General features: G+C 35.5%; 1 protein-coding gene across 5 annotated transcripts in view; it reads right to left on the bottom strand.

Annotated features, from left to right (window-relative positions):
• The window catches only part of LOC121323776 (PR domain zinc finger protein 5-like), an 83224-nt gene that overhangs the window by 25547 nt on the left and 42698 nt on the right, over window positions 1–14979 (bottom strand). For all 5 annotated transcript variants that reach the window (XR_005951185.1, XR_005951177.1, XM_041265002.1 and 2 more), the window contains one exon: window positions 13495–13588. Coding sequence is in view for 3 of the 5 variants with exons in the window: in XM_041265002.1 (XP_041120936.1) it covers window positions 13495–13588 (94 nt within the window). In the remaining 2 variants the exon portion in view is untranslated. The remainder of the gene's footprint in view (window positions 1–13494; window positions 13589–14979) is intronic.

The raw sequence follows: 14979 nt of genomic DNA, 5'->3' as shown, positions 1-14979 counted from the left end.
ACATTTTAGGTAAATATACAAATTACATTATAAGTACAATTTAATATGACAATTTTGTATAAAGATAAACAAAATTACAAAAATAAACAAAATAAAATTATAGATTTGTTTCTTCTATTTATTTATTTTGTTAATGGCAATTTGTATTCCTAAATATTAAACATGTTTTAAGTTTATTGTACCCACTATCCCTCCTTCTATTGAAGATTGAAATATTTCCAGCGACACAAAAGTCAAGTGTAATTAGAAAACATAGATTTTATGTAAAGCAGACAAAAATATTCACAGATAAAATCTAAGTGGTTGTAATAGATAGGATCTCAAGTTCTATATTAAAATGCCTCTGTTTGATTGTCATTGATTGGTATTAATAATTGTGTATCTGTGGGCAAATATGAGCTTTGTTTTGTGTTGTTTAATAAACATTCTTTTAATAGGTTGCACTCAGTTCCATTCATATTCATCGGCTGTCCAAGTTACATTAGTCGAACCAACAGTTATGGATAAAACTAAGAGATACAACAGTTTCACAGAATTCTCTCTTATTCAGCCAAGTTTTTGAGTAATTCTAACTGTTGACTAACAGGGTCAAAAGTCACAGATGGGAAAGTTATTTCAGTTAGAAAAGGCATTCTGAGTAGCGATTAGCATATCAGGTTAATACTGAAGCTGGTAGAAGCATTGCTGGATAATGCATTAGCCGAGTGCAGTATGGTCCATGCCATCCTGCCATGTGTTTATTATGTGGCTTGGACATCATTCTATTTAATGCAAACACTGTCGACAGATGAAATTGAGCATTTCTTAATCAGCTATAGACATGGCATAGAACAAATACTTATGTATCTACCACACGGAAATTGATTTATTTCCCTTGCAAGTTACAGAGTGCAGATCTGAATATCCATTGAATGTAAGACAGTGGCTCCTGCCCATTGGGACTTTTAAAATACTAATAATAGTTATCAGAGGTAAATTTAACTGATTTAACATTTGTTGAAATTTATCACTTATTTGACCCTATTGTCGCTAATCCCTACCATCACTGTACAGGCACCAGAAGCCACTAAGGCTGCTGCTAATTGATTCATCTGACACTTTTCCATTTAAATTCGCCTCTACTTTAAAAGGTAGAAGTTTGGGAAGGCTGGCAAGCAGATGGGTGTAAACAGTCCAAAAAATGCCACACACTCATGTTACAAGCACCACTTGTAGAGGGAGCTGCTCTGAAACGTATTAGCAATGTCTACCAGAAATTAATCACAGCCTCCTTCAATTCCGATGAATTTATGTTTAACAGCTTTCAGCTGATGCCAGTGGAGGTTGATGAAGTAATCTGATATCTATCTGCTGTCCTCGATAAGCCTCTGCCTTTGATCAACCTTTGCAATATCTAACAACTTGCATTTGACCTTTTCATTGCAATTTAAACTTTTTTCTGATTTATTAATATCCATAAATACTACCCTTTTAATCTCTTGCATGTATATAAACTACTCCAGTTGAGTCCAGTAAACTGGCTGAAGTTTCTTTACAGTTCTGGCATGTGCGTTTACAGATAAGTGCACATTCAGGTGGTGTACTGTTGATGAAAACAAAACAACTGTGTACTGAATTTGGGTTTATAACCGCTTATAAAACATAATTGGGCAAGAGTAAAGTAGCTCAGTGGTTTGAGCTCTGGGCTGCAAAAGGTTTTGAATTTAAGCCGAGGTCTGGCCTCTTAAAGCATACCTGCCCCAATTAAACACAGCTGTGAATGTACACCAGGTGTATGCATGACAAGTCCAAGGCCTTGGGAAGTGATACTTGCCAATTAGAAATTAGATTTATGGAGATACTCAACAGAGGTTTGTTAGAAATCAATCCGTCATTCTGGCATTTGCTATATTTAAAAGGGGTTACAACTTTATTTAAGGGTGTCCTTTATGTTTCAACAATTACTAATAAGTTGGCCACAACCTGTTTTTTTTTTTTTAAGTACAAAACCCATTTCAGCATCACAACTAGGTTTGCACTGACATTTTCAAAGTTTTTAAATCTACTTCATACTTCAAACAAATCCTTTCTGCAGTTAATGACAAATATGTTACTGTTTAGTGTATTAAGGTGAGTATTTATAGGTGTGGAAGTGTAACAGTGGAATTGACCTGCCCTAATTATGTCGGAGCCCATGTACTTTCAAGATCATTAGCAGACAGATTCATCTAACTGCTCTCCGTCCCTTCAGCAGCAATCCATATATAATGTAAATGTGTTTTAACTTTGTTTGGAATCTGCAAATAATTAATTAGATTTTTGGTCTGACATACAGTGGCTCTCAAAAGTATTCACCCCCCCCCCTTGGACTTTTCCACATTTTATTGTGTTACAACATGGAATCAAAATGGATTTAATTAGGAGTTTTTGCCACTGATCAACACAAAAAAAGTCCATAGTGTCAAAGTGAAAAATAAAATCTACAAATTGTTCTAAATTAATTACAAATACAAAACAGAAAATAATTAATTGCATAAGTATTCACCCCCTTGAGTCAATATTTGGTAGAGGCGCCTTTGGCAACAATTACAGCCATGAGTCTATTTGGATAAGTCTCTACCAGCTCTGGACACTGCAATTTTTGTCCATTCTTCTTTGCAAAATTGCTCAAGCTCCGTCAAGTTGGATGGGGACCTTTGGTGAACAGCAATTTTCAACTCTTTCCATATATACTCAATTGGATTGAGGTCCGGGCTTTGACTGGGCCACTCCAGGACATTGACCTTTTTGTTTTTAAGCCACTCCAGTGTGGCTTTGGCTGTATGTTTGGGGTCATTGTCCTGCTGGAAGATGAATCTTCTCCCAAGTCCAAGGTCTCCTGCAGATTTCAGCAGGTTTTCCTCCAGGATTTCTCTGTACTTTGCTGCATCATTTTGCCCTCTATCTTCATGAGCTTTCCAGGCCCTGATGCAGAGAAGCATCCCCATAGCATGATGCTGCCACCACCATGCTTCACGGTAGGGATGGTGTTCTCAGGATGATGTGCTTGCGCCAAACATAGCACTTAGCATTGAGGCCAAAAAGCTCTATTTTGGTCTCATCAGACCATATAATCTTCTTCCACTTGGTCTCAGAGTCTCCCACATGCCTTCTGGCAAACTCTAGATAAGATTTGGTGTGAGTCTTTTTCAACAATGGCTTTCTTTTTGCCACTCTCCCATAAAGGCCAGTTTTGTGAAGCACCCGAGCTATTGTTGCCATATGTACAGTGTCACCAAGCTCAACAATTGAAGACTGTAACTCCTTTAGAGTTGCCATAGGCCTCTTGGTGGCCTCCCTGACTAATGCCCTTCTCGCCCGGATACTCAGTTTTTGAGGACGGCCTGTTCTAGATAGATTCACAGTTGTGCCATATTCTCTCCATTTCTTAATAATGGACTTTACTGTGCTCCTGGAGATATTCAATGCCTTGGAAATGTTCTTATATCCTACCCCTGAATGGTGCTTTTGAAGAACCTTATTCCGGATTTGCTTTGAATGTTCCTTCGTCTTCATGATGTAGTTTCTGTTAGGAAATGTACTAACCAACTGTGGGACCTCCCAGAGACAGGTGTATTTAACCTGAAATCATGTGAAACTGACAGAACGGATCCAGTGTGCAATGGCTCTGAGTCTGTTAGACCTCACCATTTAACACAGGTGGACTAATTATGTGACTTGCACCAGAGTTTATTTTGGTATGTCATAGCAATGGGGGTGAATGCTTATGCAATTAATTATTTTCTGTTTTATTTGTTATTAATTTAGAACAATTAGTAGATTTTATTTTTCATTTTGACATTATGGACTTTTTTTTTTGTTGATCAGTGGCAAAAACTCCTAATTAAATCCATTCTGATTCCATGTTGTAACACATAAAAAGTCCAAGGGGGTGAATAATTTTGAGAGCCACTGTACACTGAAGTCTATAACATTCAGATGATTTGTATGAAATGAATGAACATGAAAGAATTTGTAGTAGATTTGGCTATTATTCATTACTGTAAGTGCTTTTTCTTGGTTGCTATTTTTTCCTTTACATTTAATAAATATTGAAAAAACACTATTTTAGCAGTAGCCTACTATTTTTCACAAATTATACACTGTTTATGGGTACATGTACATGTGCAAACCACTCATTGAAAGAGGCAGGATACACTCGCAAGTTAATCAACCTACACATTTATGCATACAGCTCACTATTAAGGCCATTGCACACTGGATCCTATCATGCATTCGATATTACCATGCATCTAAGAAGAAAAGAACGATCATGTGCATTGCCTGTTGCACCTTGCACACCGAGTCTGTAATTGTCAATCGATGGTGATGTGTCAATTTTGGATTTACTTTTTATTTCAATTGTAGTCAAGGAAGTAAAGAAGCAACGGCCTAAACTGGAGACACATCTAGTGTGCAATGGACTGACAAACAACTTTTTTGGATGACGGATGCTAAAAGACAGAACGGGTCCAGTGTGCAATCGCTCTGAGTCTGTCAGACCTCACCATTTTACAAAGGTAACGTGCCATTTGATTGTGGTGAGTAAGCTAGCAACAATTTTAAGGGGTCAATCTGTCACTAAAAAATGACATCATTAAATCTGTTGCTAAAACCACCCCAATAAACATTATAAGGCAGTCATTAACACAGAAAAAAAACCTTGAATTGTGTTTTCCTTTGCGTTTACAGCTGTTAGAAAAGTGTAGACAAAAAAACAAAGCAAACACTTTGTCATTTTCATTTTTTTTTGTGTGTGTGTGTTAGCACTGGTGAGAAAAAAGCAAAAATGTTGTCTTTACATCAAGATATTTGTCTACAGAACTGGGCGATTTCTAAAGGTGGATATACTAGTCTTAGCACACAAATTAATTTACCAAAAAAAATTTCAGACTTTGTTGTTAACTTACAGGCCGCATTGGTCACTCAATTAGTTCCTGCTTTGAATAAATGAAAATAAATCGTCGCCTCTTGAATTCATCACCCAGCATCCAACATGGGGCCCTTATAGGGAAACCCAACCACAAGGGGTGTATTGGGACCAATCACCTTGACTATTCAGGCAATCTAATTAAAGCATCTACAATAACTATTCAGAGATTTATGAATGCAATGTTTCCTTATGCTTGAACAAAATCAAAGACTTCCATTGGCAGAGGAGCTAGAAAGAGGAAATGGGGGCTTGCTTTTGTCTTCCTCCAGTTCCACATAGTTCTCACATCACCATCTGTTTTCTTTGGCATAACTTAACCCATAGAGACCAAATTAACTGTTTCAGCAGTTTTCATTTATTAAGTCATTAAATGCACTTAAAAAACATATACCACAGCAGCAAAAACACAAGAACATTTTAAGCAAATACATGCTGGTGTTTTTGTCAAAATGTTTGTTTGCCTAACCTTTGTTTCTTTTAGTATTTCTGAAGATACCATGACTGAAATGCATGTAAAAATATAAATATCAAACCCAGTCTTTAATGTTAGCTTGTAAGTAGCAAAAAAACATTTTAAAAATAGTAACTGTGTGTATTCTGCTGGGACATGAGATTAATTATGAGGGAAACAGTTTTAACCTGGCAGTAAAGAACTGCATTTGATTTCTTAAATAGTTTTTGGGATCATTTTTTCTAAAAGTTCCAGATTTTAAGAGAATAGTAATTGTGGAGCAAATGCAATTCAATTCAATTGTGATTTTAAAAGAGAACTTTTAAAATCGTTTTTAATGTGTGCAGTACAGTGGACGGTTCAGAAAAAGATTTACAATGTACCAAGGTTATAAGTGCATGTTGGTTTCAGTTTTTTTTTTTTCTTAGGTATCAAACTGCAGCTATCAGTCCATCCCTACAATTCCATCCCCACGCTTTGAGAAACTCAATAGCATATTTTAAAGGATAATAATCAATTAAATAAATGTGTATGTTTTTAAGTTAACAAACGTAATAGTGAGGTAAACCAAATAAATGTTCACTGCTGTATACCATGGTAAACTATGTACAGTATAGTAAATCAGTGGTAAAGTAGGATTGGAATAACATGACCCAATGCAAAATTAACTTGATATGGATATTAATTGAAAAAAGGCATTACATTTTTCAGTGTCAGCACAAACATTTGAATACTCAAATAAACACTGCTTGTTATATATAAGTTTTTTTTTTGTTTTGTTTTGTTTTTTGTTTTTTTTAAGGTACCAAAAAGTATATTTTTTAGCTAATTTAAAACTGAAGCATTTTTAAATACTATTCAAAGTGAAAGTGTCCAAGAAGTAATATTTAATATAGTTTTTGATGTACTTTCAGGTAAATGATTAAAGTATTTATTACCCTTTGAGTCACAATATTGTTCTTGAAAAACTTTTGCAGGGGAATTTTAAAAAGGGTTAGAGCGTTGTTAAAAAAAATGTAAATGGCAAAACTATAAACTAACATCATATAACCTTGTCAAAATTTGGGAATTATTCGGGTTATGATCGTGCACACATAAGAATAACTACAGTAGTTTTTCAAAAATTAATCCAGCTGCACAAAGTACTGCACTTGTTTGTTTTTCCATGTGTCAAAATGCCTTTCCATCATTACTTCAAACTACAGAGTAAGTATATATTTCTTACTTAAACATTAAACCTTACATTCCCTAGTTGAGGTATGTTTGTTAAAAAAATAAAAAAATAAATAAATAAATAAATAAATAAAATTAGCAAGTGATTTATTCTACTTGCCTCGGCTTTAAAGGGTCTGTTCACAGTGTTTGTGTTCACAATTCACAATTAAGCATTGGAATCTGTGTGACCAACGGGAAGATTTAAGACCAAATTAACCACAAATCCCAGTGACCCCGAGAAAGCAGTTAGCTGACAGGATATGGCACTGCAAAGCCTTGCAGTGTTCTGAGTGAGCCCTAGAATGTGCTCTCTGTCTATGCTGGTTTGTTACTGTGGATGATGGATTACAGTGCAACAAGTCTGCCTTGGGTCTCCATCTCTACTGTTTGCTCCTTGCACATGCACCTTCACTCAACCCAAACCAATTCAAACGATCTGCTAATGCCAGCTATTGTTAGGCCTCATTAATGTGCGGCCATTTCCAGATAAAGGCAAAATGGGGGAGAAAAAAAAAAGAAGAGGGAAAAAAAGGTCTGCAGGGGGTTTCGACCATATGTCAGTTATTACAGAATGACTGAAAAATCTCTAGCTTGATCTCCACCATCAACAAAGCCTTCTCAAAGCTTAGCAGATGTGAATTCTGCTGAAGAAGCGGCCACATTTCATCAATACATGATCAACCTACTGTAATTAAGTACTCCACTACTTAAAAGTGTTCCATATCGTTGCTGCCTGTTGTGTTGTGGCTATTCCCGCAATATCTATTTCAACATAATCACAAGCGGTTTATTATTTTCATGATTTTAGTTTGATAAAAGCAGCTTCCATGTTGCTCTAACCAGGCATTGTCTGTGCTGGCACTATGTCTGGATTCAAACCCTGGATACTGTTCTGCTGAAAACACGTTTTTCACCTGAAGATCCGACACTCGCCCGATGTCACTACTCATAACTGATTTACCATCAAGGATATGTGAATATAAATATCACAACAAATGGGGATTAAATACACAAAAGTAAAAAAAAGTTGAGTTTTAAACTCTATAGCCTGCACTATAGCTGTAACAGGATGTGCACTGTTGTAAAAAGAGTGGCATGCATCCGGTGTGCTGTGAGGCCCCAGAGGAAGCAGAGTGTCATTAACTACCTGGGATATGTGATTATTTGACACATTTTGTATTTATTTTTAGTTAACGTGTTCATTTGCCTATGGCATTAGTAGGCTGGAAGAACTTTCTGCTACTGAATTACATTTGTTTGGTTATTTTGTAGATTGCTTATTTATTAATGGGTTTACTGTTATTTTTATAGTTATTAAAAAGACACTGAATTGTTTGACATAAGTCTTTTTCAACATCTCCTGTTTTCTGGGACCATGCACAAAGTTTTAAGTAATAAGCTATTTAAAGAACATTTCTTTAAGAGTCAGAAAAGTTTCATGCATACCATACTGTATCTAATGTATGAAATAGACTTCCAAAACAACCTTTAAATAACTCATGAGTTATATCTTTGTGAACAGGGCCCACAATTTGAAATTAACTTGTGGGCCCATATGCTTAAAGCTTATGTGCCAGTAATAGTGTTTAACATGACAGTATTTCACCGCGTGATGCATAAACAACACTTACCGTCAAAAAACATCACTCATCGTGACGTTAGAATAACATGCCCTTAAAGACCAGATTTCTCATTGGCATATTATTCGTCCGATTCATCAATCTGTATTGTGCCGCTAATTGACCCTTACTGGCATCATAATTCACACGTTCCTCAGACCAGGCAGAGAAGGAGATGCATCTTAACCTTATCATTTCCTAGCATCATTTCTTTGTTTAGAAACTTGTATTTAAGCCAATAGTTATAATAAAAAATCATCTTAAATTATCCAATAATTATGTAATTTAAGTGTTTTGTTATTTGTAACGCATACATTAAATTGTATTTTTAGTTTGTCTGAACAGGGTAGGCTACTTACTGGTTGGAAAGCATATAAATCTCATTTGTAGCCTCTTCATTGCTCTAAGAAATGCCAGGCTTTGGTGTGCTTGTGTGGACTGAACATCAAGAGGAGGGCGATATCTCGGAACATGATCCAAAAGAGTGAGAAGACCTCGAAGTTCTGTTTGCAATTTGACATTCATCTTGCCAGTGCTTCTGGCAGTATATGATTTCCTTTTTTTTACAGTATCAACTGCATTAACCTGATCAGCCATCTCCTGCCATATTTCCCCAGCCACAGAACCTTGTATTTTCAAACAGCTGATCTTGGTTGACAAGTGCATATTCTTTTGTTACTGCGAGTTACTGGGGAGTGAATATAGGTTTTTCTTGACCTTTAACTCACATCCAGAAACTTTTAGTAGAGGAGTCCGTTGCTATACAGACACCACTATGCCGTATATTCAGACATGCGTGATATGTCCCCGATCATAACCAATTTAGTGTGACACTAGGAATTGAATTATCCAGAGAGACCAATTTAAAAAAAAATAAACACTGTTATACTGACTGGATGAATATAAACCCAACAACAGATACAAGCAGCCTATTAAATTGCTAAAATTAAGAACATGATTAAAAGACAGCATATAAACACATACTCTACAGAGTTTAAACAAACTGCAATCAATCAGCTGGCAAAGGGCAAGAAGCTTTCAGAAATATAGATGGACTCCACTGGTTCGAAATGCAAGACGTGGACGACAATATTCAGAATTTGAAGTCTTTTAATTATGTTTTGCAAAGAAAAGAAAGTTTGACTCATGCCAAAAGAAAACAAAAAGTAGTAGGTAGGTGTGTTACTTGTAGCCACCCGTACACTGCAGCTTTCTATGTACATTTAAAAAGTATGTATTTCTGTCAAGTGTGTACAGTATATGTAAGGTACTGTATAGTATCAGAACGTGTGAATGCTGCACCATGATCTGTTTTGTGTACTAAGTAGTCTACGGTAAAATACAATACCCTAAAATCGTTCAGTTTTAACGTAACATCATGGGATTTTTCTTGCATTGTACAGTATGTGTAATGCACCATCATGATTTGTTTTGTGTTACCGGTAGCCTATAGACCAAAGTAAAAAGAAATTGTGCCAAGGTTATTCACTTGATTTTACTACTGTGCTGTATAGCTACGGCTAAAAGTTTTGCATCACCTAGAATTTTAGGATTGAGACATATAATTAAAAAAGAAAACAATATGAATATAATTTTGATCTCTTATTTAACATAATGTAATCAAATAAATTACAAAATTATATTAGAAATGTCTACTGGAAGCCATAATAGTAGTGCAGGACTTCATGTCAGGTTTTCATGAAGTACTGTATATGGAAAATGACAAAATGGTATAATTTAATATGTTAAAATAACATTATTCAGCAAGTTTCATTAGACTTTATGAAACAAAATGTGTTGTATATGCTGTATATACCTAATGTGCAGATTTATATTTTTACATACGGTAGGCTAATACATATAGAGAATACACTTATGCCATTTCAGCACAATGATTTATTCATTCAAAATGAACCAAGCACTAAACATATTTGTATGTGTATAATTTAACTTTTTTTTAATCTGTCGTCTTTATATTTCGGACAACCTGTCTTCTGACATGTCCCACAGCCATAATGTTACAGTGTCAACACATGTCTTAAGTAGGAGGGGGCACAGCTCATTTGCAGATCTCTGACGATTGGTTAGATGCAATCTCTCCGTAACAATCTGTGTTGGTAAATCACATCTACAACCATTACTGGCCAGACAATAACCAGGCAATAGTTTTTTTTTTTTTTTTTTTTTTTTTTTTTTTTTAAATCACATGTTAAATAGTGGCCAGTAATTTATTTAAATGGCCGGAAATTACCGCCATCTTTTATGCATACGAGTATGCCAGTATGGGAACATGGGAGTACTTGACCTAAACAGCTGTGGCATGTTTTCTTGTTTTTTTTTTTTTCCCCCACTAAAAATTATCACAAATACAATAAAATCACTTTATGCTTCAGAACTGCTCTTGAACCTAGAATCCTAAAGTCTCCCACACAGCTGAGCAATGTGCGACAAGGACGCTGGCTCCATCACAAAGGTTTTCAGCTGAGAAGCAGAAACGGCAGCAATGTCCGCCATTGTAAATAAATGTTCTCTAAACAGCCTCTTTATTGCACTGATTTCAATTTCTCCTTTATTTTCTCTGTCCATTCCTTTGTCAGCAAAAGAACGTAAGACTTAAGTTTGAAGGCACGTTTCTAAAACAAGTACATGGCCTACAAAATGGAGTTTTTCTAACAACTCAGAAGAACATATTTTATGCCAATTATATGGATAACTTAATTGGAATACTAAACCATGTGAACCCATACTAAGAGTACGCTTTCTAATCTGCTCTGGCATTGTGACTCACTCAACCTTTGCCAGGGCATATCTTCATAATTCCTGGACAAGTAAAGGGGCAGAACATAGATTTCTAATCTCCCGACATCTATATTTCTATTAACAGAAACAATCTATCCAATTGGCAGAGTGAAGCAATTTCATTAACTGTGTCTCAAAACACCCTATATATGTGTAAACATTGAAATATTATTGTTATTTTAGAAATCTGATTTGGTGTAGAAGTTAAATCATGATCAAAGTGTGTAGAACAAAATAAATCATACAATAGCATTTGTAGACACATTTACAAAGCTTTTTCAAAGTGAAAAAAAAAAAACGCTAGTGTTTCAGAACTAGACTAAACACCTCAGAATGTTAATTTAACAGCTCCTATACACACCATCTTTGTTATTTTCAACTGGATCAAAAGCTTACTAATTTATCACCCAGAAACAAAACAGTAAGCTAACTGTATGCAAACAGTGACCATTGTACAGTGGTCTCCCACCATATAAACCACGAATGCAAGTACAGTATAGCTTTCTGCATGCATCTTTAGATTTTTTTCTTTACTGGGGTACAAAAGTTTACAAAAATATAAATAATTTATTTAAGCTGAAACTATGTGGGGGATCTTTCTGCTGCATGTGTGAGTAGAAACATAAAACCTGACATGTCAAGGTGAAAAATACACTCCGGGCTCCCCCACCGAGGGTTAACGTTCCTTTTTTTTCCATTCCACACAATTAGATACAGGGCTGCTGAAACTGTACCTCAATTGAACAATGTTAAGAGCTTTCATATTGACAGCTAGTTATGGTAGATTGAGCGATAAGGAAACCAGGGCTTTATAGAAACTTATCATATGTAAATACATTATGTCAGGTCTCTGTATGTGTTTTTTTTTTTCTTTGACAAGTTTCTAATAACTCCTGAATTAAAAAAAAAAAAAACGTTCGAGATGGGTCACAGAACTCAGTGGGTGGTAGTTTGTTGTAATTATATATATATATATATGACAACGTTTTCTGAGAGTGGATAGCGTTATATGATTGATCTATATATGCGGCGGAGTATAATATGGGTAGATATATATATATATATATATATAGAGTCTGGAAACTATTTCCTTTTTGGAAGTGGCTTCCAATGTTCCAAAAACATTTTAGCAAAGTGCTAAAAATTGTCATTAATTTTACATTTCACCATCACCAGTGCTAGTTTGTGTTATCAATATAGTATACACATTTGATTTCTGTGTTAACATATTTTAGCCTGCAAATATAACTGGACAATAGTATACAATATTTGCATACTGTGCCACAGCCGCACTTGCATCACCTTTAATCAGGGTAATTATCTTTGTAAATTAACTGATGTGTAATAAATGAAGAGCCATACATACTTTTATAACAAAGTAACTCTAATCTTGAAACTTCTAAAACAGAAGTTAAAAAATAGCAGACTTTATGCACGTTTAAGAAAGTTATCATCCTGCATCCAGTAAGAACCCGATGAAGCATAATGTATTCACTCATTATTATTCACTTATTATTATCTCGGTAGACTTAGGGCCTGTCCATATTAGCACAGCCATGCTCAAGAACCAATCTCAAAACTAGTTTACCTGAAACCAGCCCAACAGGGTTAGAGCGTCCTGATTGCACTAATGAAACTGGGATAGTTTAACCTGATCGTTGTTGAAACACACATGCATTGTGGGTTAGTGGAAGACGGTATCCCAGCAACCCTTTGTAATGTGGAAGGAAAAACATAGTTTTCTCCATCGAGGATGATGTTTTGTCCCTGTTGGCTAAGAATTTAATGTTTCAATTCCGACGCCAAGTGCGGCTGCATAAAGAAAGGAGAGTGCAGCGTCTCTGATGGCAACACAATGGCTTTGTGATGCATCTGCTTCAAATGCAGATTGTATATTTGCAGAATTATGTAGTTGCTTCAGTCGACAATTTTACATTCAATTTGTTGATTCTGTCTACAACAACTACAACTGAACTGAATGCTAAAATTGACAATACAACTAATGTTAATTTTAATTAAAAGTTAACTTTCCTCTCACAATCACATTATTGTTTACTTTTTGGATCTTTCAAACTATGCAGTCCCATACAACCTGAGGCAGTATGGCATTTTGGAGGATGCTATAACCAAAGTTGAACATATTTCACGTCCAGATTTCAGGTCCACCAGGTAAGCTAAACCAATTTTGCCTAAAAAACAGTTACAAACCGTGTATAATGTGAATGCAAACTGTGTTAAGGACTTTAAACTGTTTCTAAACATTTAACATGGTACTTCATACACCATAGTCTACCACAATAAAAACTGAGCACCATGTAGCTTTGTTATGAATAATAATATAACAGTTCCGTGGGTTTCTATTGACCCCATTTATTGATGCTTCACCTCAACTTTTTAATATTGCTCCCCATATAATGTTCAGCAAATGATTAATTGTGTAGGCAAAAGTGAATATTTACCTGTATGGCTCCTGATGTGAACTCTCAGGGTCCCATTACTTGCAAACTTCTGACCACAGTATGGGCATATTTTTTCCTTTTCTCCAGTGTGGGTCTATGATAATATAATGACATTGTGGGAAGGAAAATAAAGAACATTAATTATGTGAATTAAACAAAAAAAAGACAGTACACCAGCAAAGATTAAGCATATTTTTATCATACATATTTGTCATTACAGTATATATTTACAGACCTCCTACTGTAAGTTCCCTACAGAAACTACTGTATTACATTTATTTTATGTGGCGCGCAAACAAGAAAAGCATAAAACCGCGACTAATATAGAAATAGCTGAATTGCAGCAGGTGTCGCAATAACCTGATCTTCCATTTGTCCTTCTGCAGTTACTCGGAGGACAATTCATAAACTTATTAGAGATTACAGCTCTCTAAAGGAATATTTATCTTTCTAATGCTGCAGTATCCAGCTGAAACTTGAGCTGCCTGGGGAAATCACAGACGAGCCTTTCCATAGAAAACTTACACTAGCTCAATTTAATTTCATTGTCCTGTCTTTCTATTGAAGAGACCCTGAAACCATGAAGCATAGCAATAAAAAATGATAATGCTCATTATGAATACTTGTATTCCAGCTACAGAGAAAATGTAAATCCCCAGACTGCCAGTCCAAAATATCCTTGTTCAAGAAAATCAATAGCCACAAGGGATCAGAGTTAATTGCTCGATCCCAAAGCTATCGCTGCTGTCAAGACTGGCACCACCAGCTGCAGAAACCCATTGAGACTCAGCATTCAAAATGCTGCTGGGCCCCTGTACCAATGAGCCTCACCAGAAGATACAGAGTGCATTAAATTCAAAGTCAGGGGAATGGTATAGTGTCAGCTTTTTTCCATTTTAACAACAGTAGGTCTGTTTGATAATAGTAGGTACTTTTGTTATATTTTATAATATGGGGATGTTTTAAATTAAAACTGCAGAAGATAATGATTTAGCTCCAGCAGCAAACAACTTAATTCAATTTTTAAATGTTTAATTGTCAGACTTTGTTTCACTCATTTGCACCAATATGTATTTCAGAAAAAAAGAATAAAAGGATATAGAGTCAGCACAAAGGAATCGAAACTAGTTAAGTGGGCGTATTGAGAAAGGGGTGCACATGTTAGGAACATTTGGGAATTATCATTTAAATGAAGGCAAAACAACTAAAAAGGTATCAAAGCCAATAAACTACTGACACGATATCCTGTAAATTTACATAATAAAGCTTTAAGAAACCCTGTCCTGATCCAGGAGCATTTGTTGCAGCGTTATAAAGAATGTGTTTGCAATGCTTAACTAACTGTTCTTGCAGAGAGACGGTAGCCGGCTCCTTGGAGATTGCTCATTGAGAATGGTTAAGTTAATTGAATTTTGGGCAGTGTAAACTGAGCTTAACTTTACACTTTGCAGCAGCCTATGAGTTTGAGTCTCAAATCTCATTTAC

This window comes from Polyodon spathula, chromosome 1 (assembly GCF_017654505.1).
Source record: "Polyodon spathula isolate WHYD16114869_AA chromosome 1, ASM1765450v1, whole genome shotgun sequence".
NCBI classification, from domain to species: Eukaryota; Metazoa; Chordata; class Actinopteri; order Acipenseriformes; family Polyodontidae; genus Polyodon; species Polyodon spathula.
Note: the sequence above shows the minus strand (reverse complement) of the source record. Positions and strands in the feature narration are given on the sequence as shown.